The sequence below is a fragment of the Sinocyclocheilus rhinocerous genome, unplaced genomic scaffold (genome assembly GCF_001515625.1).
Source record: "Sinocyclocheilus rhinocerous isolate Xijiao unplaced genomic scaffold, SAMN03320098_v1.1 scaffold779, whole genome shotgun sequence".
NCBI classification, from domain to species: domain Eukaryota; kingdom Metazoa; phylum Chordata; class Actinopteri; order Cypriniformes; family Cyprinidae; genus Sinocyclocheilus; species Sinocyclocheilus rhinocerous.
This window is the reverse complement of record NW_015652150.1, coordinates 570,412-593,216: the sequence shown is the minus strand read 5'-3', so window position 1 is coordinate 593,216 and position 22,805 is coordinate 570,412. Positions and strand designations below refer to the sequence as shown.

General features: G+C 39.4%; 1 protein-coding gene across 4 annotated transcripts in view; it reads left to right on the top strand.

Annotated features, from left to right (window-relative positions):
• Positions 1-655: 655 nt before the first annotated feature.
• The window catches only part of LOC107713827 (RNA-binding motif, single-stranded-interacting protein 3-like), a 134,645-nt gene continuing 112,495 nt past the window's right edge, over positions 656-22,805 (top strand). For 2 of the 4 annotated variants that reach the window (XM_016519456.1, XM_016519457.1), the window contains exon 1: positions 656-1,617. In XM_016519456.1, the coding sequence (XP_016374942.1) occupies positions 1,543-1,617 (75 nt within the window). In that variant the 5' untranslated portion in view covers positions 656-1,542. Of the gene's footprint in view, positions 1,618-18,885; positions 19,045-22,805 lie in introns of those variants that run through there. The other 2 variants (XM_016519458.1, XM_016519455.1) reach the window with 2 other exon arrangements.

The window sequence follows — 22,805 nt, the reverse complement described above, 5'->3', positions numbered from 1 at the left end:
CCAATTTTTCTGCTGCAAATAATTGGCCACTGTAACAAATATTATTGCAGAGGTTGTGGAAAAAAAGCATCTGCTATGAAACTGCACTCTTTCCCAGCGCAGCATTTTACTTCCTTTATTATTATTATTTTTTTGAATAAGCAACAGTGCTTTAGCCTTATGGAAGAATCTAATTCATGGCCATTTCTGCACTGCACTTATGTACTATTATGCATGTCAGTGTGTCAGTATGTCAGTGTATCAGCCAATGCAAAGCTACCAGCATGTGTCGGACAAGAGCAAAAAACATCTTACGGTAATTCATGTTTTATTTATTGAAGAAAGTGAAGTAAAAAATACACTCAGAGGATAAAAAGAGAAGAAAAAATCTTGTGAAAAAAGGAGATCAGATGAGGTACAGTCTGCAGTTGACCAGTAGGGGGCCTCGGCTCCTTGCTGTGTCGTCCTCAGTCTCCTCCCCCAGAGTGTTAGAGTAGGAGTAAGTCGTTCCCTTCAGCTTCTAGTGAAGCCGTGCAGTGGGCGGCAGCTCTCCCATAAGGACAGAGATAGGCTGCTTAAGACACTCCCCTGGCTGGGAGTGGTGCAACCAGCCCTAAGCCCCACCCACCAGGCTGAGGAGAAGGAGGAACACGGCACTGCCCGAGCTGATCCCTTCAATCTTCCCCATAGTGTGGAGCAGCCGGCAGCGTGCACACACACTCACACACTCTCACACAGCCACACACACTCACACTCACTCTCGCACACACACTCGCGCGCGCAACAAAGCAGGCAGACGAGGGAGGCGGGTAATAAAGGAAAGAACATCACAGAGGAAAAACAGCATTGCTGCACTTGGACTTTTCGTATACTGCAGTCTGCGTGGAGTTTGTGCCGTTTCCTGTGTGCCTCGTAACCTTACCGCTCACGTCTGGTCCTTCCTGCGGAGGGATTGAGTCCCGTCAGCTGTGTGTGCAGAGATCCAAATCCGACGACTGTCTACATTGCTGCTTTGTGCATCCACCAGACGGGAACAAAGTGTGCGACTGGGATATCTGACAAGCTCCTCTGGGAACCGACGCTACACCGACAGTCAGAGAGAGAGAGAGAGAGAGAGAAAGAAGGAGCAAGATAGATTGAAAGAGAGAGAGTCAAAGTCAGGGCATGAGCAGGAGACAAGAAGCCGGTTTTCTGGAGAAGTGATTGCCACAGTGCTCCCTCCTCTTCCCTCACCTCCTTCCTTCCTTCTATCCTCTCTTCTGTGCCGCTGTTCCTTCTTTCTTTGCTCACACCTCCGCTGCTATCCCATCCTCGTACCTCCGCTCTCCTTCCATCACCTCCTCCTCCCCTGCTCCCGAAGACAGCGTGAAGAGGAGAGGCACGGCACACACACACTTGCCCGTGTGCCGTATCATCTCATTATCTCTCTCCATCCTTCCTCTGGCTCCATCCCTCAGACGGATCTAGCCTCTAGCTGCGGAACCACAAGCAGAGGCTTTTTGAGTTGTTGGATCCCACACGCGAGTCTCTGTATCCAGCCACAGCCAGAAGGATTCCAGCTACATGGGCAAACGCTTGGAACAGCAACCAATGTACCCCCAGTACACTTACTATTACCCTCACTACCTTCAGACTAAGGTAAGGCACCTTGGTTATCTGGTTTTGTGATGTACTGATTGTCTGCCTCACACGCTTCCTTGCATCTGCACAGTTCTGACAAATTTCTGACACACAAACCACATGACCGATATTTGACATGGGCTGCTCTCTGGAGGTGCAAGAGTGCCCGTTTATCAAGAACGCATGCATACACTCTCGCACACAAACTCATGATCCCAAGATTCTGTCCTCTCAGCTGTGTAGCATGTGGTGGAGGGACTTGAATAATTGCATCCATCTCTCTGAGTCCCTACACCACCCGGACGTGGAGAATTGATTACCTTGGGCTGATCGATAGTGCCGAGATGCTATCGGGGGCACTGGTGATCTCAGCCTCCCTCTGTGATTCATGAATGTTTTTATGCGGCGTGCCCCATAAGAGGCCGGCACTTGTGTAACATGTTTGAGTGAATGAAAGTGGAAAGAGGGCTATGATTGGATCAGAGCAAAAACAATGGCTGTCAGAACAAAGGGCATGAAGATGCATTTTCCTGATCAACTTGGGGTGGGTAAATTACAAAGTGCAAAAGACGAATGTAAGGGAAGAACATTTATGGAAAGTCTTTTGGAGGAGTTGCTTGCTCAACGTTGGCCAAATATGCAAGTGTTCCCAAAAGACACATGATAAACAGCAGTGGCCAAGTCGCTCTCCATCAGTAAATGTTTACGACCTCTCTCTTTCCCTCCTTCTTACCAGTGTTACACTACCAGAATTTAGTAAGCGCTTGGCCAATATCAGAGGAGCTTGTAGAAATAACTTGATTGACGCCCTTCATCGCTAGTCTATACATGACACTAGCACTACACATACACACACACACACTCCCCACTCCTTGTAGCTGCCTTCAAGGTCACGTCAAATTTGATCTTACCCACTTCCGCTGTCTAATGAGGAATGTGGTGGCTTGTCCAGAGCATCATGTCTTTGTCCTTCTCTTTCGTCAAAACCAGAAGTCCTCACAACAAAATCTCACCTTGCTAAATAGGGCCTGTCAAAGAGGATGCATGCATATTCAAAAGGTTCAGAAATGTGCAAAGTATGTTGGTGATCCTTATCGAAGTGGAGCACTATGACAAAAACTGGAGCATCATGGGTAATGGTCAAATGGGCCAGTCTGGGAATAATTATTGATCTGTAGATTATTAAAGGAGATGGAGGAGGTTTTTTGACACTGGGATGGCGTTTCAGATTTCAGATATTCGGGTCTCGCCTGTGAAGGATGGGGACCTCATGTGAGCACGGGTCAGTGTGAGCGCGATTGTGTGTGTGTGCGTGATTGAGGATGTAAATGGTCTGGTATTACTCTTGATTCTAGCGTGCTCTCTGAGTGGAGGCATTCCTCCGGGGGAAATCAATCACGAGGGGGGAAGAGGGGCAACTGACACACAATCACTGCCCTCGCTCGCTCTCCCTCTCTGCCCCAATAATGCTCTGTGCTCAATGAGAGGCAAATGTTAAGCAGGGGAAGTTATGATGCGACAGTAAGCTGCTAATGTCAAGAATCTGTAATTCGGTTAAATTATTATAAAGACCCTGGTATCAATTACATGTAAATGACTTACTTTCATTGAAGCAGGTTCAAAAGAAAATGAAATATGGCTGGAAATTCATCCATTGTTTTATAATGTGGGTCATTGATATCACTGAACATGAAATTAGGTGCAAACATCAGGCATTACAGCAAGATACAGCAAGATAGTTATACAAAGTGAGCAGATTGCAAATGCAGATTAAATGTTTACTTTTCTTCCTAACAATTTAACAAAAAGGTAACATTAAAACTTGTGGGTTTTGCTGTGCATGCCATTTTAATAAAATTATGGGAAATCTATCTATCTATCTATCTATCTATCTGTCTGTCTATCTATCTATCTATCTATCTATCTGTCTGTCTGTCTGTCAAGGCCTATAAACCTTGAAACTTCAATGCTTTTAAAACTTTTTTAAAGATTTCAAACAAGGCTTTGTCAAGCCAACATTTACAGTTTGTCTTGACAAATTTTGCTTCTCAAGTTAAAAATGAGTCATGTGATTTTTTCTTTCAATTTCAATTAATTTTTATTCTACTTCCTTACAGTCAAATTCTCAGTTCAATTTAATTCCAAATGGATTCACAATGTAACTGTATTCCCCTCATGAGGATATCTACAGTACCAATATCACACCACCCCTTCCCTTTCCCCTTGCAGGTTTTAGCTGAACATGGGTGGATGTATAAACGTGAGTGTGTGAGCTGAGGTGTCCTTGACAGCAGTCATACACCAGTGGGATATAAAATAGAATTTAAAGGAGGTAATTCCCCCCTAGTATTGTGCCAACAGAGGCCAGTGGGGCCCCGTCTTCCATTCAATCAGCGGCTAGAAGTCAGAGCTTTACGGTGTGTGTGCGCATTGATGTTTCAAAAGAAGGGAAAGGGGAAGAGAGCCAGAGCGAGCACTCAAATCCTGAGCCATGAGATTGCGTATGCGAACAAATGTGTGTGTGTGGTGTTCAGTTACACTCTTCGGGGTCAGCTTTATGTACAGCAGAAATAACATCCAGTCGGCCGTTTAAACCTCTCCTCTCAGTGGGAGTGCACGCTAACTGCCCTGCAGTGAGGTGACGCGCGGCTTCCCAGCCATGTTCCTGCTGCATTATGGGAATGGTGCATATATGTGGCTCATTATATTTCTGCTGCTCTCAATGTCATTTAGGATTATTACGTTGTGATATTTACTCAGCTTGTGGATAATTACCAGACTGATGCTTCATTTTCCTCTAGCGGCGCCTATTTATTTTTTTACCACACCGGTGAAAATGCTCTCATCTCTCCTCCTCCAAACAACCTTCATCTGAATAATTAAACTCGTTAATGGACAAGCAATTTTCAGGTATCAACGACAATTTGATTTTCGGTATTCATTACCAACACTGTCATTAAACAGGTGAAAGGATAGATTAAAATCCACAAGCACACTCAGCTTTACACACAAATTACTGACTGCAACAAATTAAGTAATTTAAACCTAAAATATGCTTCAAATTTTGAATAATTGTCTGGTTGTTATTTTAAAAAATGTGGTTATTCAGTCCATCAGATATCGCTGGAAGACAAAGCCTGACTTGCCCTGTCCAGCGTTTCCCGCTGAGAGCACAATAACATTACTTGTAATAACATTACATGTTGTTAGGCTATAATACGGTTTCTAAAAAAATCAAATATTTGGGTTGTTTTTACTCTAAAGCATTTTTTGCTATTTGAGTTTTTCTCCAGAGTTCCTGTTGGAAGTGATCCATAATGACATACGCAGAAACATGAACTTACAAGAGTGTGGGCTTTGTATGCGTGTGTGAATTATACATGCAAAAACTTCCATCGGGAAAGCCTGCACTGTAAAATTATTGCTGTAAGTGTCTGCCTGTAACCATCGAGTTGGGGATGTCAGATCTGCCTAGAGTGCTAAATTATGCTTGTCAGTATGTCATTTTTCTGTTATCATCGGAGTGTGCATCTAAGTCACAAATAGGGCCCTATAAATTCAGTTGTATTTTTTCCCAACCTTTCTTTTTTCATTTTTCTGGATTCTGTTTTAATGGTTCAATGAAATTTGAATAATCTAAATTGATGTCTAAAAAATTTAATTCATAACATTTTAAAAATGTATTACATTTTTAACAATAATATTGTCCTATTATTTTTTTATTATTATTTCTGTTGTCTTTTTTTTTTTTTGAATTTGTTTTATGATTTTAAATAAATTTATTATTAAAATGGTGATAATCAAAAGAATGCATAAAACCTTAAAGGATTAGTTCACTTCCAAAATAAAAATTTCCTATAATGGACTTCATTGGGACCCAACGGGCTGAAGGTCCAAATTGCAGTTTCAATGCAGCTTCAAAGGGCTCTACATGATCCCAGCAAAGGAATAAGAGTCTTATCTAGCGAAACGATCGGTCATAAATATATATATATATATTCTGTGACGGAATATATTCTGTATATATTGCGGAAAGTCAAATTCTGTGACGTTCCACGTTATATGGTAAATTCTATTTTTATGACTGGATTCCACAATTCCGTCCACATTTTCCACATCAATGAAATCATAGGGCCCTACACAAATCTTTTCATATTTGAATAAGCTCTTACAGTCTCTCCTATCTATCTATTTCGATAATCTCTGCTTTGTGAGCTTGTGAAAGTCTTTTCACTCTGAGGTTTCTATTTAATGTTGAATGTCAGTAAGTTGTGAGAACAAAAATATAGTGTCACATGACCTAATTTTATTGGAAAGCACTTTAAACTGCATCACTATGTGGTCTAATATTCACAAGACAAATGGTTTTAAATACAAGCATTCATATTTTTAGTCCATCAATGTTTTTCTCTTTTCCTCCCTGTCTTTCTCTCATCTTCCCTCCCTTTTCCTCTCTCTCTCTCTCTCCCTCTCCTACTGTGTCCTGGGCATTCTCTCCAGCCATCTGTTCAGAGGGGTGGGGTTCACTCTGAAAAGAGGAACGTACTTGGCAAGCATACCCTCATAGGTGGATAAAATTTAATGCCCAAGATTGTCCTCATTTCAGTAGTGTAATGCTCTGCATTAGTCACGAACATGAAAAGAAAAGAATATAAAGCGCACAAAAGAGCTGTTTGTAGTAGTAGTTCAATATTTTCTGGCCCATTCTGAAGATGAAATGTGTTCTAGATTTTCACATTTTGCATCAGAGAGTAATAACTCTCATGCGCATCTAGTCACACAAAACCAATATGAGAATGTGCAAGAAGAAACTTTCATTGTCACTCACATGCTTATGAGTTAAAGCTGCAGTCCGTAACTTTTTTTGTCGAATGGTATGACAATTAGAGATTAGACTGTGCAGAAATTGAAATCTACACACACACACTATACTCATAGTCACACAATGCTGATGTTGTTAGCATTAATAATATCCACACCGGTGCGGTGACTGACTGCCACACATACTCCTCAAAACATTAGATTCATCCGCGCTGGAGCCGTGCCAGAGTACAACCCACTCAAGGAAGATAATTCCGCAAGTAACTTCAATTCCAGGTTTTCAAACAGAGATGGTGACAAAGAGGCAAAACTTACGGACTGCAGCTTTAAAGTACTCGTACAATAGCACTGATAAAAATGATTGTTCTGGCTGTAAAATCTGATCCGGTGAGACACGTCAATATACAAACAAAAGACCGCACTTCATTTTCATTCCATATTAGCGCACCAAACTATTAGGGAAAAAAACGTTTCATTCATAGCTCCAGACACTTAATGGAGTTATCATGTTTTATGTAGGACTCTTTCGACCAATGAATTTCCCTTTTCCATGACCTTTCTAGTCAGCTGTGATCACTGGATAAGGATTTTTTAAAATTATTTTGATTTTGAGAAATAGGATACCTAACCGAAGTCTCAGTTTGCTGTCTAACAGCTGCAAGTATAACAACTGAGAAATTGAAACTTAATTCAAGGAGATCACATTAATTTTATTTCACCTGAAAAAAAGATCTTGAAAAAAAGAAGCCAGCACAGGGCATGTTCACATGCTAAATACATTTACAAAATGAAGGGACTAACATATGGGAGAAAGAAAAAAAATAAGAGACTCATCAATGCACTGTCATTAACACAGCTGTTTCTCATTGAGTGACAAAACACACACCACAGCCTTCATGTGTCCGCCCACAATCTAAGTAACCACAAAAACTCCAACATGACAGATACTCACTAAGCAAACTGAACATTTACCAAAAGCATGCCTTTTCCTTGAATCAAAAACATTTAATTTTCACTTGATTTCAAACTTTACTCTCCCGAACGAAAGAATTAAGATAACTTACACTTTACATAAAATTTAAGTGAATTGAAAGTAATGAAATTAAGTTATGGCAATGTTCAAGAATTGTTAGCACATTTTAAAGGGATAAAAAAAATTACATTTTGTTATCATTTACTCATTCTCACAAAAGAAGATATTTCGAAAAGGCTTCAGTCAGTGGTGTTCAGAACCACACTGGTCCCCATTGACTTTCATTGTATGAAAAAAAAAACAGACAATTTTCAATCTTCTTCTGTGTTCCCTAAAATAACATCATACAGGTTTAAAATGACATGAGGGTGAATAAATGATGGCAGAAATTTCATTTGTGAGTGGAGTATCCCTTTAAAGGCATAGTTCACCCAAAAATGAAAATTATGTCATTAATTACTCACCCTCATGTCATTCCAAACTCGTAAGACCTTCGTTCATCTTCGGAACACAAATTAAGATATTTTTGCGAAGCTACGAAAATACTTTTTGTGCTGAAAGAAAACAAAAACAACATAATTTATTCAACAATTCTTCTTCCCCGAGTTGCGTCTTCCGCCATTTTGGAGAGTTCCCTAAGTACGTAATCGACGTAATCAGCGTTGTTACGTTCGGGGGAGAAAGCACGCGCATGAACGTAATCTGCGTAATCAGCGTTGTTTACGCTTAGGGGAAAGCGTGCATATGCGTTGTGATACTCTCTAAAATGGCGGAGGACGGTAACTCTGGGGAGAAGAATTGTTGAATAAAGTCATTATTTTTGTTTTCTTTGTGCAGAAAAAGTATTCTCGTAGCATCACAAAATTGAAGTTGAGCCACTGATGTCACATGGACTGTTTTACCGATGTCCTTGCTACATTTCTGGACCTGGGAACATTACAGTTGCTGTCTATGGAGGGTCAGAGTGCTCTCCGATTTCATCAAAAATCTAAATTTGTGTTCCGAAGATGAACGAAGGTCTTACGGGTTTGGAACGACATGAGGGTGAGTAATTAATGACAGAATTTTCATTTTGGGGTGAACTAACCCTTTAAGTAAATTGAACAAGCAGCAAAAAATACTTTTCTGAGTGTGTGGCATAGAGATAGATTCATAAACTACACTACGAGGTGCAATACTGTTATATAAAAAGTCTTTTGCATGTGCATCTGGTCACTGTCACCTTTATCTGAAACTAACTGTAAGCACTTCCAGTATTCATTCATGACCAGCACTCATGTGTGGTCCAGGCTGTAATGGGGCGATCTGAGTTAGCTAGTTGGTTTCTACACTGTAAAATGTAATAAGTTGACTTTACTTAAATCGACTCCACCTATTTGTGGAACTGTGCATAACCACTCATTTCAAAATACTCATTATTGTAAGTAAAGTTTAATTGTACCTATTTAGTTTAATAACTTTCAGTGCTAAAAAGTTGTCATTACTTTGTTAAACTTAGTAAAGTCAACAAACTTATTCAAAATAAGTTATAATCACTTACTTTTATTAGTAAGATCATCAGTTACATTTTACAGTGTATGGGCTTGAGATAGCCAGAGGAGAAAGGCACCGGTCCTGAGGTAATGGCCCTGCTGCATTTTTAATAGAGGACCACTTTGTAACAACCCAAGCCTGATGGATTCTCCCCTTTTAAGGGCCCTGTCATTTCTTTTTACACACAGCTTGCTTTTAGGCCACTGGTGTAAGTGCTCGGCAAAGCTTGTGTTCAGGGATAAAAAGCCGAGGAGGAACGAGCCAAAGCTGTGGAAGGCCGCGGCAACACAGGGACTTTATCGATGTTTTAGCATTGCCATCTGATCCAGTTCCTCATTGGCGCTGTCGCTTCTGGGCCTTGCCTCGTTGCATCTTTGAGGTGAAAAAGAAACAAGATTTGTGTTAGAGGCTGAGTGTTCAGCTGTAAATGTAGATCTGGTGTGGATTCTGGAAGGGGATAGTGTTTTCTCGGGGAGCAGGGATGTGTTTGATTTGGGATTTTGGAACGGATCAGTCATCTGGATGTAAAGGATGACGTATGACGTCATCATCAGTGGTTGCGCATGCATGTGTGTGTGTATAAAACTGGTGGTTTAATGAGCTTTGAGTTGTAATTAGCGGTTAAGAAAGCTGCTTTTGCTATGAATTCACACAGAGAGTGGAGAGAAACAGTCTGTGCAGCTTGGCTTCAGTCACAAACGATAACCACTCGATTTCGAGAAAAAGAGGAGGGATGTTGGTGGCAGCGTGCTCTTCCTTCACAGTGTAGTGCCTTTTACCCACTCCTGTCATCTTTTCTTCCACCCCTCCTGTGCATTTTCTTCTAGAGACTCATTGGAAAGCATTTCCCCCCGAAAGCAACCAAGGACAGAGTAGGCGTCGTAATGTGTCATAAATCCTTGAGAATGTGCTACTCATTCCACGGACCCCAGCCCCACTCCCTCATCTCCCACTCCAACCTTTTCTGTGTCATGAAAAGTGCATGCGAGGACTACACACACACCTTTTGAGTGTCAAAAGAGCATCCTATAATAAGATACAGCTACAGCGATTCTAACCCACCATAACTGTATCCAATTCTCCACGGTCAGGCTGAAAATCAGGCCCCAAAAAGGTAAATTAAAGCCTACTCTGGGAAAGGCCATTTGTTTTGGCCTCGATTTCAAACCACTGAAGACCGTAAAGATGCCATCTGAAAGGACCCGTTCCTCCCTTCACTTCCCCAGTTGGATAAAAACACTTTGGGGTCTCGAAAGTGCCCAGGGAGCGGGTGATGATTCAATAAAGATTTCCCCAGCCTGCGGAGGCTGCTCGGGGTTGGCATGGCAGCTAGCACACTGCCTGGGATTAGCTTATGTAAACAGTGCTTTTGTTGGGTTTCGGTTGAGTTAATTTGCTCGCCCCATGTGCTTTTATCAGGATAATTTGTGCAGCAGACACTCAAAGACTTGTCCAAACATATCCCCAGGCTCAAGGCTAAATACAGAGCTAGTAATGACACTCAAACGTGTGACGTACCCTTTTTCCAGACTTCCCATCATGCTAAATGTGACCACTGAGGTCATATGCTTACTATTGAATGCCAAGGTGAATCACACACTCTAAAAAATGCTGGGTTGTTTCAGCCCAACTTTGGGTCAAATATGGACTAACCAAACTTTTGGGTTAAAAATTTTTATTTAAAAATGAACCCAACGGTTGGGTTAATCCATATTTGACCCAAAGTTGGGTTAAAACAACCCAGCATTTTTTAGAGTGCAGCTTTAATGTATGCAGGGTTGTGCAAAATTCTGAATTTAAGAAACTGCGCCCTTTCAAATTAAGAGGGTGAATTTGAATTAAATTGGCCATACCCCACAGGAAGTTGAAATAGAATTACAGCAATCGGAATTTACTCAATTTCAATTCAGAGAAACAAACAATTATTTGAATTTTGGGAAATGAAGTGCTTAATGTAATAAATATAAAGAAGCATATACAATGCAAAAATCTTATTTTTGTTTTATTTTCCACTTTTTATCTTTTTTTTCATTAATTAATAGACTGCACTTAATGGATTTTTAATAATTATTTCACTTTTTAATAATTATTTCACACAATTATTTTCAAGTAAAACATATTTTAAAATCCTTGAAACTGGATCAATTTAAATAAATATTTAAACATTAAATATTTAAATACTTAAGTGCAAAAAATCTGACAATTCAATGAGACAAAATGCACTTGTATTAAAAATACATTATTTGTAAACAAGTCTTAATATATTGTGCAGCATTTTAAGCAGTGTTGTTTCAATGATTTTTAGAAATGTATACACTTCAAAAATTACTATTTTTCTACTAATAAAATAAAGTACACATTCCTATAGATGTGTAGCTGTTTAATATCAAATTGCAATTCTGCATCCTATTTGCTACCTCAGTTCAAAAGATCTCAATTAAATTCAAATCTGAACTGGAATTTGAAACACAATCTCAATTCAATGTTGAATGCAATTTAATTCACAAGCCTTTTAAATTCAAAAATCCAAATGTCCACCTGAGGTGAAGTCTATTGTAGAAATGGTGATGATTACCCTATGCGCTTATTTATCCATTTGTTTGTACGTGACTAATATATCCTCAGCTGGTCTGTGGTGGGTTCAGTGAACAGCTGTGCTTGTTAGCCATGGTAAGCTTGAAGGCAGGAGCCTCTGCTTTTGATGGTTCAGTTCACTTGAGTGTGCGTGGATGCTAGAGGTGCTAGGTGGTGGAGAAAACAAACCTGGACTTATTAGCTGAACTATCTGTCACACAACAGCACCCTTGATTGCAACTTTGAACGCTCCCTCAAACTGCTGTGAGAAACACAATGAGAGACAGAAGGGCAGAAAGGTCAGAGCTGTGGCTTAGGGGTTAATGCACAAGCTCTGGGCAACTGAAGTTCGAGTCTTATATTATTTCCTGATACTGTCCTAAAGGAAAATATTATTGCTTTTTTATGATTTAGGTAATTTCTCAGATATTTGTCATAGAAGTATCAACTTCGTGATGTTTTGGGTTTGGTAAGATTTTATTTTATAATAATAATAATTATTATTATTATTATTATTATTTTGGTCCCACTTTATATTAAGTGTATTTAACTACTAACATTTAAATTAATCATTTCATACAATGCACTTTATGTGTACATGTTTTTACATTGTACTTATATTTTAAAAAACACCTGCATGTAATTACAGCTGTAATATTCTTCCCTTACCCCTTAGCCCACCCTTAAACCTAACCATACCACAAAATCTGCCCCTAACCTTAGCTGTATACCAACTCAAAAGCAGCAAAAGTGTTTTGCAATGCAAGATGAACACAATAAGCACAGTATACTTATTTTTTGATGTAAGTACATTGTAGTTAAGGACACCGTTGCTTTGTAGCCTGAAATGAGTAGGACCATGTGATATTTCAGTTTTTTTTTTTTAATAAATCTGCAAAAATGTCAACAATTCTGTGTTTTTCTGTCAATATGGGGTGCTGTGTGTACATTAATGAGGAAAAAAAATTAACTTAAATGATTTTAGCAAATGGCTGCAATATAACAAAGAGTGAAAAATTTAAGGGGGTCTGAATACTTTCCGTACCCACTGTATATTTTATATGAGTCTTTTCTATACCCACTGTAATTTATTCCTGTGATGGCAAAGCTTTCAGCAGCCATTACTCCAGTCTTCAGTGTCACATGATCTTTCAGAAATCATTATAATATGCTGATTTGTTAATCAAGAAACATTTATTTTTTATCAATGTTGACAACAGTTGTGATAGTTAATAATTTTGTGGAAACCGTGATACATTTCTTTAGGATTCTTTGATGAATAGAGTGTTCAGAAATTAGTTTTAAATCTAAATATTTTGTAACAGTATAAATATCTTTACTGTCACTTTAATTTAATGTGATAAAAGTATTAATTTCTTTCAGGAGAATGTAAAGACCCTAAACTAATCTCTGACTTTTGATTGCAGAATTATGGATCCTTGAGTCCAGTTTGAAATATATTTGCGATATCTTCTAAAACTCCAGAGGAGAAAGCTGCAAGATTGTAGAATTTTCTCAAGAGAAACATCTGAGACGGAAGTCTCCATTTGATGTCTATTTAATCACATTGCCAGGAAAACAATGGAGATGTTATTAGAAATCTCATTTGTGATTGTTACTTCCTGTGGTGCCCTCCCTTTTCTCCTTGTCATTTCCTGTATCCCCTCTCACTGTCCCTATTAGTAAAGTAGCAAAAAGGCACAAAGAGAAGGCCAAAGATCGAACACGACAAATGCATAAAGAAGTGCAGAAGACAGGAAGTTGAGGATGCAGTCCTGTCAGGATCCGCCCTAGAGATGCTACAAACAATGTGACCTCATCCTTTCAGCCCTAGAAAACTAATCGGCCCACACACACACACACACACACACACACACACACAATAGTTATGTGTGGCTGATTCGATGTGTGTTTTTAAAGGTTTAGGCAGCGCCAGAGCACTTTGCTGTTCGCTGCATTCATGTGCTGCATATTTTATTAGCCTCTCCAGTTTTATGAATGATTAAGCTCCTTTGTGTGCGCTGCTCGGCTGCAGCCAGGTCTCACCCTCAACTAGAGCGTGCGTGTGAACCGCTTTATCTGCGCATGTGTATCTCTTAATAATTCTCTCTCGAAAACAATGGGCCCCAAAGGGCCTACACTACCCAGTGTCCCAGGGTTTTACCCTTCTCATCTTTTTGTGCTAGAGTGCCTTTGTTTGAAATGCTGGCCCAGACTTTTCCCTCTGCACCGAGATTGTATTTCCCAATGCTGGTTGCCAGGATGAGATGCATTTAGCTGGCTAAAGTGGTGCTAGGCACAAAAAAAATAAGTCTTTTGTAGAAGCACAAGTGCTTTCATCTCGCTCTGCGGTAGCCAGAAAGCAGAAGGGCCTTTTGGGGGAGGATGTTAAACTTTAAAATGTCTTTTAAACTTTCCAACGCCCGCATCTATATTCCGCTACAGTCTGCCTGACTTCCATCAGCTTCCTTTTCTGTCAAAAAGCCATCTTGCACTTCAAAAATAAGGTTAGACACACAATAGTCGCAGTCTCTGATTGGGGTGTCATTATTTCTGCAAGAAACAGAGGGCCGGTTTGACAAATAGGTGTGAGAGGAGAGAGGACACGGGGCATGTCAGGCATGGCGTGCTAATGGCTGTGCGGACACATTCCATAAGAGGACGAGTGTATCTGTGCACCACACACCAACTTCACACTAATCATCTCACTCAGGCCTTAATGACTAACATTTGTTTAAGGAAAACAGGGATGCCTGTACAAGCCAATTAGAGAGTGTATTAACATTCATGAAGGGATGTATTTCTCTCTTTGTCTGGGTGTATGGGTGTTTGTGTGTCTCTTTGAATGACCTTGTGTTTGTGGGGTTCAGTTTGAACTTGCGGACGCCGGCAGGCAGGTCAGAATGAGAGGTCGGAGAAAGTCTTGGGTCACAGTCACTCTAACTCTCCAATGCTAATTAGACTGCAAACGTGCATGGAAACACACACACACACAGAAACACACACACTCACACTCGAATGCAGTACATCCTAGGCCTACTAATGAGCCTATCACTGTCTAAGAGCAGCATCTCATATATCTCTCTCACACACACACACACAAACTCGGAGCTTAATGGCCTGCTCACTTACTGGCCTCTCCTCCCAGATGCACGACACTCTCAAACCATCGAGCACTGCAGATGGTCTGCTGGAGGAATTCACAGAAGACCAGTGACTGCAGCTCAACCTTGACATTACACAGAACAGGAATGAACAGGTCTGATAATGGAGACATATGTATGATATCAAATTTAAAGTGATAGTGAAGTGAAATTTGAATTCTGACATAATTTACTCACCTTTGTGTGTCATTCTAAACCTGAACGACTTTCTTTTTGTATTGGAACTGAAAAGGTGAATTTCTAAATATCCTGGCCAGGTCAAAGTGAATGAGTACATGAGCTGCCAAGCTCGAAACTGATAAATAAGCATCAAAAGTTTTAGAAAAGTAGTCCATACAATCCATATGACAGCTTTGTGTGAGGATCATACTGAAATATAGGTGATTGTCAATTCTGACACCTGTTTTAGCTCTTTAATCCATTCACGAGAGAAGCAGTGATTCAAAACTTGTGATCCATCATTCTTTCTGCTTTTGTGAACTGAACAAATTGATTCAGATTAAAAAAAAAAAAAGATTCATAAAGACTGGTTTTGTAAAACGGATCAAGTCATTCAGATTTTAAAAAGATCATGAATCTTTTGTTTGATTTGGATCTTTCTGGATCTGAATCAGTTGATCCAGTTCACAAACCTGGTCTGAATGATTTGTGAGTGAATCGGACTGATCTGGTTCTCAAGTTCAGCTCACTAACTCAATGATCCGGTTCCAATGGTTAACATCTTACTGGCTTCAATAATGGCTAAAATTTGGTCTGTTCATTACACAAAGCTACTGTATGACTTCGTGACAAATTTTATGTTGAATAAATGACAGAAATTTCACTTAAAGGTGAACTAATGCTTTAAAACACAGTATCCTGTTGTCCAGAAGTACCTTTACAAAATAAGAAATACCATGGTACTCTGATATATTGTACTAAATGATTACCACATACATGTACCGTTGCATTTAAATGGTACTTCAAAGAATAGTATGATGCAGTACAAAATTCATGGTACTTGTCCAGAAAACCACGGCACAGACTGACAGACAAACAGTCAGAAAGACAGAGAAGATAGATATATAGGCAGACAGACAGGTAGATAGAGACATAGATTGATCAAAGAAAGAATAAAACAGAGGGATATAGCATAAGCTCTCCTCTTTACTTTAAAAGAAAGGCCACAAGCTGACTATCTCCCACTGCCAGCCCAGTTAAACTCCTCATGCCTGAGCTGAGCTGGGTTTGCATAATTCAGCAGGGTGGGCAAATCCAGATCTGCAGATTATCATGGCTAACAGCACAAAGGCACATGAGAGCTAGAGTAGAGATGAAAAGATAAGTACACACACACATACACAGAGTATTTCCATGTCTGTATCTTCAATATTGATCATGTTCTTTTATAGCCACCAAAACTGCTGTTCGCTCAATGTGCACACAAATTACAGCAGTTAGGTCTGTTCTGGGTCACACTTCAGATTTCATACAGCTTTCAGTCCGTTTTTAAACTTTTCAAACCGCACTGATGCGCTGTTTGACTTTATTCTCTGTCATACCGGCTTGATATTCTGTCATCTCGTAGCACACACTGCCAATCCTTTTTTCCACTGCCTTTTAGCTTTTCAAGCAATTCAATTTTATCTCAACTTTGCCAAAGGATCGCCGCACAATTTTTTTCCAGAGAATTTTATTAAAGGTTCTAATGGAGGACGCGGTGCTTCTGTTGATTATAGGAAAGGACCTGTGTTACCTGAGGCAAATCTAGTCTCCAGAGCGGGTTTTAGCGTAATAGGACAGAGAATCTTCAAAGCCGAGAGTTCTCACAGGCAGCAGCTCTGGTTTTTGCACAAAAGGAAAAGCTTCCTCTGGTCTCCATAGATGTTATCTGGTCAAATTGGCTCTGGTCTTATCATGGCTAACAGCACAAAGGCACATGAGAGCTAGAGTAGAGATGAAAAGATAAGTACACACACACATACACAGAGTATTTCCATGTCTGTATCTTCAATATTGATCATGTTCTTTTATAGCCACCAAAACTGCTGTTCGCTCAATGTGCACACAAATTACAGCAGTTAGGTCTGTTCTGGTCACACTTCAGATTTCATACAGCTTTCAGTCCGTTTTTAAACTTTTCAAACCGCACTGATGCGCTGTTTGACTTTATTCTCTGTCATACCGGCTTGATATTCTGTCATCTCGTAGCACACACTGCCAATCCTTTTTTCCGCTGCCTTTTAGCTTTTCAAGCAATTCAATTTTATCTCAACTTTGCCAAAGGATCGCCGCACAATTTTTTTCCAGAGAATTTTATTAAAGGTTCTAATGGAGGACGCGGTGCTTCTGTTGATTATAGGAAAGGACCTGTGTTACCTGAGGCAAATCTAGTCTCCAGAGTCGGTTTTAGCGTAATAGGACAGAGAATCTTCAAAGCCGAGAGTTTTCACAGGCAGCAGCTCTGGTTTTTGCACAAAAGGAAAAGCTTCCTCTGGTCTCCATAGATGTTATCTGGTCAAATTGGCTCTGGTCTTTGTCAAGAGTGTGTTCCTTTTTGAATATACGGTTGGTGTCTGTTGTAAATACCTCACTGTTTCCATTGTAGCACTGGTTTGTGTTTGGGTTTGTTACTTAGGAAGTAATCCAATATGTGGAGAAGGCCAGATCATGGACAGCACATGCACTGTACAGAACAGATTTCAGATTTTGTGGGGCTGCAGCTTTTTGCATCAGTCAAAATTTTAATGAGAATAATTATCGCATAAAATGTTCCAGTCTTAAAGAAACAGATCACCTAAAAATGAAAACTCATTTTGTTCCAAACCTGTGCTATTGTTGTTCACATGTGAAGAATACTTGAAGAATCTTCATGCTGTGATTAGTTCATAGTGATTACATCAGTTAGGCCCCACAATCCTACAAAAAAAAGACCCCGAAAAGCACCAGCAGTCTATATGACTGGTGCTCTACTTTCCAAGTCTTCTGAAGCCATATGATAGCTTTATGTGAAGGAAGAGACTTGAACTTATTTCCTTATTTATTAATAATCATCCCTTCCAGTGGGTTGTTGCCTCAAGAACTGCTCATTGAAGACTTGGGATATGGGCAAAATTCTTATTTACGGCAACAATATAAAAATACGATATATTCACTTGAGAAGCAAGACTGCACAAGATAGACTTGTTTTCCTAGATCTTCTATGATACAAAATTTTTTTATATCACTATTTGTCTTCCTGCATTGGCAGATTTTTTTTTTTCACATGTTTATAATTTAAACAATTCAGTGAAGTGAGACAAAATACACTAAAGATACATACTTTGAAGATACATTCTTGGAAAGCAAGATTTAATATCTTATGCAGCGTTGCCTCTCAAGTATATTCATTTTATTTCAAGTATTTTTTTTTTAGATATTTTAACGGAAAATAGTTTATTAAGAATAACATTTTTGCTGTGTGGTTCTATGAACTAATTCAGATCTAATTCAGTCATACGTGTTTGTCTAAATTATTCCATTTATGGTTTATAAAATGAAATGCAGCTGCAGTGGTCATCAAAGCAAATCATGCGGGTCGTGGCCTCTGGTTCAGGTACAACAGTATGAGAACTGTCTGACATGCAAAGGTGTATACTTTCCAGTGCTTTGGAGTGAATTCCTTGCAGACTGCAGACACAGCTCGAGTCATTCCAGGTAGGTTTCAATTTCAAATGCATTCTCTCTCTCTCTCTCTCTCGAGTGGTGTGCTGCTCTCTCGACCTCATGTTGAGCCTGCGTTACTGGAAACCAGCTGCAGAGAAACTCCCAGAGGTGTGTGTGTGCCAGGATCACCCCTTACCACCAAGTAATCGCACAGTCTTTTGAAAGAATCAATTATTAATACCAAGAGGTACTTCACAGGGGCCTGCCTCTGATGTACTCTCTCTCTGTCCCCCTCATGTCCTTTTTGGGTCCTTTATCCCTCTTTCTTTCACTCGGTCACCGCTCCGAATCGTTTATGCATCCCTCCCTCTCTCCACCCTGACTTCTCGACGCAGGCTTTTCTTAGGTAACACTGCTGCATTCCAGAAGAGGACAGTGATACGACCGCATTGTGCTAGACACGCAGTGCTCTAGGAAAATCCCCACCCTTTCTTTAATGATGTTGCAAGGGAACAGCATGCCATCTACTTTGGTAACCCGATCAGCACACGCATGCATGTGTGTGTATGTGTGTGTACTGCGAGCTGGTGCACTGGAGCAGTATACGGCTCTTATGGTGCAGTGTTCGACTAAACAGCACTATCATGCTCGGCGCAACTTCTAATGGGTCTAGTGGAAAGATGCCTGGCTCAAGCGGATGTCCACCGCCTGTACCACAATTGGCACTTAGACAGTAGGAGAGACAGCGAGGGCTGGGTTAGTACGTGCTGGCAATTGCCTGTGTATACCACACGATTGTTATTATGCACAAATAATTGGATTTTTCTTTTTTTGTGTCATTCTATTCCCTTCACTCCTCACCACACTTTTCCATCAAGCGTTTAAAGCAGACAGGCCACACTGACATTACACCGAGACTCAACCCTGATTATTTGTATGAATGATCACATTGTGTCCGGCAAACACAAATATCTCAACAGATAATTAGATTGAGTGGGTGGACAAACAACATGGAATTGAAAACAGAGAGAACACTGTCCATTCCACATCAGACTGTGTTCATAGGTTGAAAAAATACAAGCAGTAAAGGAAGAGTTCGCTAAAAAAAATCTGTCATTATTTACTCACCCTCATGTCAGGTGAAACCTGCATGGCTTTCTTTCTTCTGTGGAACGCAAAAGAATTTTCCTGGCCATGGTTTTCAATATAATGAAGGTAAATGAGGACTGGAGCTGTGAAACTTCAAAGACGATACATAGAACATATCATAAAAGTGGTCCATACAACTTCTGCACTACATTACAAGCCTTAAAGGGATATGATAGTTTTGTATGACAAACAGACTGAAAATTAAGTCATGATCTCAGTGAATATTCTCCAGTAGACTCTTAACTGTTGCAACCAATTCACTGAATCAGAGAGTTAGAGCATCAAATGAATCATTCAGATGGGTTCTGTGAACTGGATCAACTGATTAATTTAAAGATCTAAAGCAAAATAACACAAAACGCTTGAGCAGACTTTCAGAGAAAAATTAAATCAGTATGTCACAGAAAATTATCATAAGAATACTTGACAGAACACATAATATGTAGTGCAGAAATCATACAGACCAATTTTATGATGCATTTTTGCCATTTTAGAGAAGGAAAACGAGCAAGCAAGAAAGAATGTAAGAAAGAAAACGAGTTTGGAATTACGTGATGGTTAATATCGTTTAAAAATAAGCTGACAGAATTACATTTTTGGATGAACTATACCTTTAAGACTCTAATTATGCATTGTTTACAAAATCTCCTAGACACACAAGTATGTGTGGTGCCATATAAATCAGGTTATCTTGAGTTATGACAACATATTAGATAAGGACAGGAAGGTGGAGGCGCAGCTAATTATTTGTATTCTGCAATCTAATAACAGCGTACATGATATATTCTAACATGACATCCTGTTCGCTTCATATTATGCATCAGTTGTACATGTGTTCAATGCGTGGACTCCACATGGGCTAACAGATCATCTTAGCTAGCTCATTTCCTATGCATGGACCACAGCCACGTCCTTGAGTGTGTGCTCTGACACAGCAGCACCCTTGTGGATCTCCCGTCAGCTCCACCGAACAGCGGCCACACGCCCACGCAAAACTACATGCATCACACCACACAGCCGCAGGACATGCACACATCTATGAGGCTGGATAATGTAGCCATGTTTCAAATCTAAAATCATCAAATGTAATTATAAATACACAAAAAATAATGACTGTTTTCAAAACACTGCCACTGGTCACCCCAGCGGGTGTCAGGCTGGTCGGGATGTTCAAACCAGCGGGGTCAAGGTTTGGCTGGTTAGCATGACCCTGTAAGCCTCTGCTGGTAAATGCTGTAACTACACCAACTGGGGCAAAAATCATCTTTTTGAAATGATGGATGTTTGAAAGCCATGTATTAGAATTTTTTTTACAAGCAACATTTGTTAATTATGCACATTTATATACATTTAATGTATAAAAATAAAAAATTTATATTTCATTTAAAATTAATATAAATGTAATATTTAATTTCATATTTATGTTGAATTAAATACATTTTAATGCATTAAATGTACATAAAATACATTCACTGTAACATGCAAATATTGCACTATAAGCAATTAAAAGTAATTGCTTATTTGTCTTTGCATTTTAGGCTGGGATTTTAGCATTGAGAAAAATGACACACATTTTTAGTGCATCAAATTTCAACACAGAAAATGGTTGTATACCGTCTAGCCTAAATGATCTCTCATCCCCTTCAATATAAGGAAGGGAAAAAAAGTTTTAACCTTTCATGGTAATTTGATATGGCTTTTAAATCATTCCCAGCACAGAGTATGTCTTGATCATCATCTGCACGGCCAGCATCTGTTTTGTTCCCCTCTTCCTCTGTTATCGATCAAATCAGGCTCCAGCGTTTAGTGAACTGATGAAGGACTAGGTATGAAAATTGATTAATGGCTGCTTCAATGTCACTCGTATTCAGTGACCATTTGAGGGAATATAATACTCTGTCCACAGACTGGCTATCTCACTCCATCTCAGTGTCAGCATCGAGCTTAGCTGAGGTTTCTGTAACACCCAGAGAGGGTGACATTGAGACATGGATCTGTGCCTTTTTATCATTTATTTATTTATTTATTTATTTACGTCTAAAAGAGCATGGAAGTGAAAGGCTGTATGGGGGCCTCAACATATAGATGGAATTTGGAGACCACACACAGACGCAAACACACATACACACACTTACTAACATGATGTGATAACATTTGATGATGTGTGATTAATGGAGTGCAGAGCTGATGACTCAATGTGGAGGGAGGCACAAGGACACGCGGCATGTAAGACTCTTTATCATCTGTGTGTGTGTGTGTTTGTTCTACAGCAGCTGTACAGCAGCTGTAGAGAAAGGCCAAGAACTGCAGTGCACAAGTGCTAGAGCTTTCTTTAGTACCATAAGGTATAGATTATAGATTAATTTTTGCAATTGACAAAATTTTTTCATTGCACATTATCTCATCAGTAATTTGGAAAAACGTCAGATAATATCTATCTATCTATCTATCTATCTATCTATCTATCATCTCTCTCTCTCTCTCTCTCTCTCTCTCTCTCTATATATATATATATATATACAGTATGTATATATACATATACACACACACACAAGTATACACACATCAGTAGTACGTCAGTAATATGGTATATTTTTGTGGCATTTTTAAAGAATGAGCTATGATCTATGAGACTGAAGCGTTGTATAAAAATCTTTCAGTGCAGAAAATGTTTATTTTACTCACTTCTATATTTGTTTGCTTTGTTGAATGAATCCCATCCAGTGAAAGTTTCCAGGAGCAGAACCTTTAGCCTGATACTTCACAATGTGCACGTCACTGTCAGTGCTGAATAAAGTAATTATTTAATTTAGCTTCCCTCCATCAAATCGCTGTAACATGGATGTGACCCCCAAACCCACCCAGCTGTTGTGTGATGCTAATTAACAGTGGCTGTTCCTCAGACAGCTTCTGGGAATGAAAAAAAAAAGGATTTTGGAGACAGGAATTCCCATGAATGGGTCGAGTCCGGAGTTCTTGGAAGCCCTGCTGCAAAAACAACCCTGACGAAGGAATTTTAACGAAGGCAAAGGAAGTGAGCTCTTCTCGAGCTAAATGAATTGTGTATGACTCATGAACAAAAAAGACTCATTGACTTCCAGAGGCGGACAGTAGTGAAGTATTTTTACTCTGCTGTAAAAGTACTTTTCAGGTGTCTGTACTTTATCAGAGTGTTTTTCTTTAGAAAAATTTACTTCACAACGTTCCAAAGCATAATATTGTACTTTTTACTGCACTACGTTTCATATTAAATATAATTTAATACTTAATTACATTAGAAATCTATTACTTTCTTACTTTTACTCAAGTAAAAGTAATTCAAAGATTTACTTGAGTACAAGAAAGTACTACATTTTTAATGTTCTTAA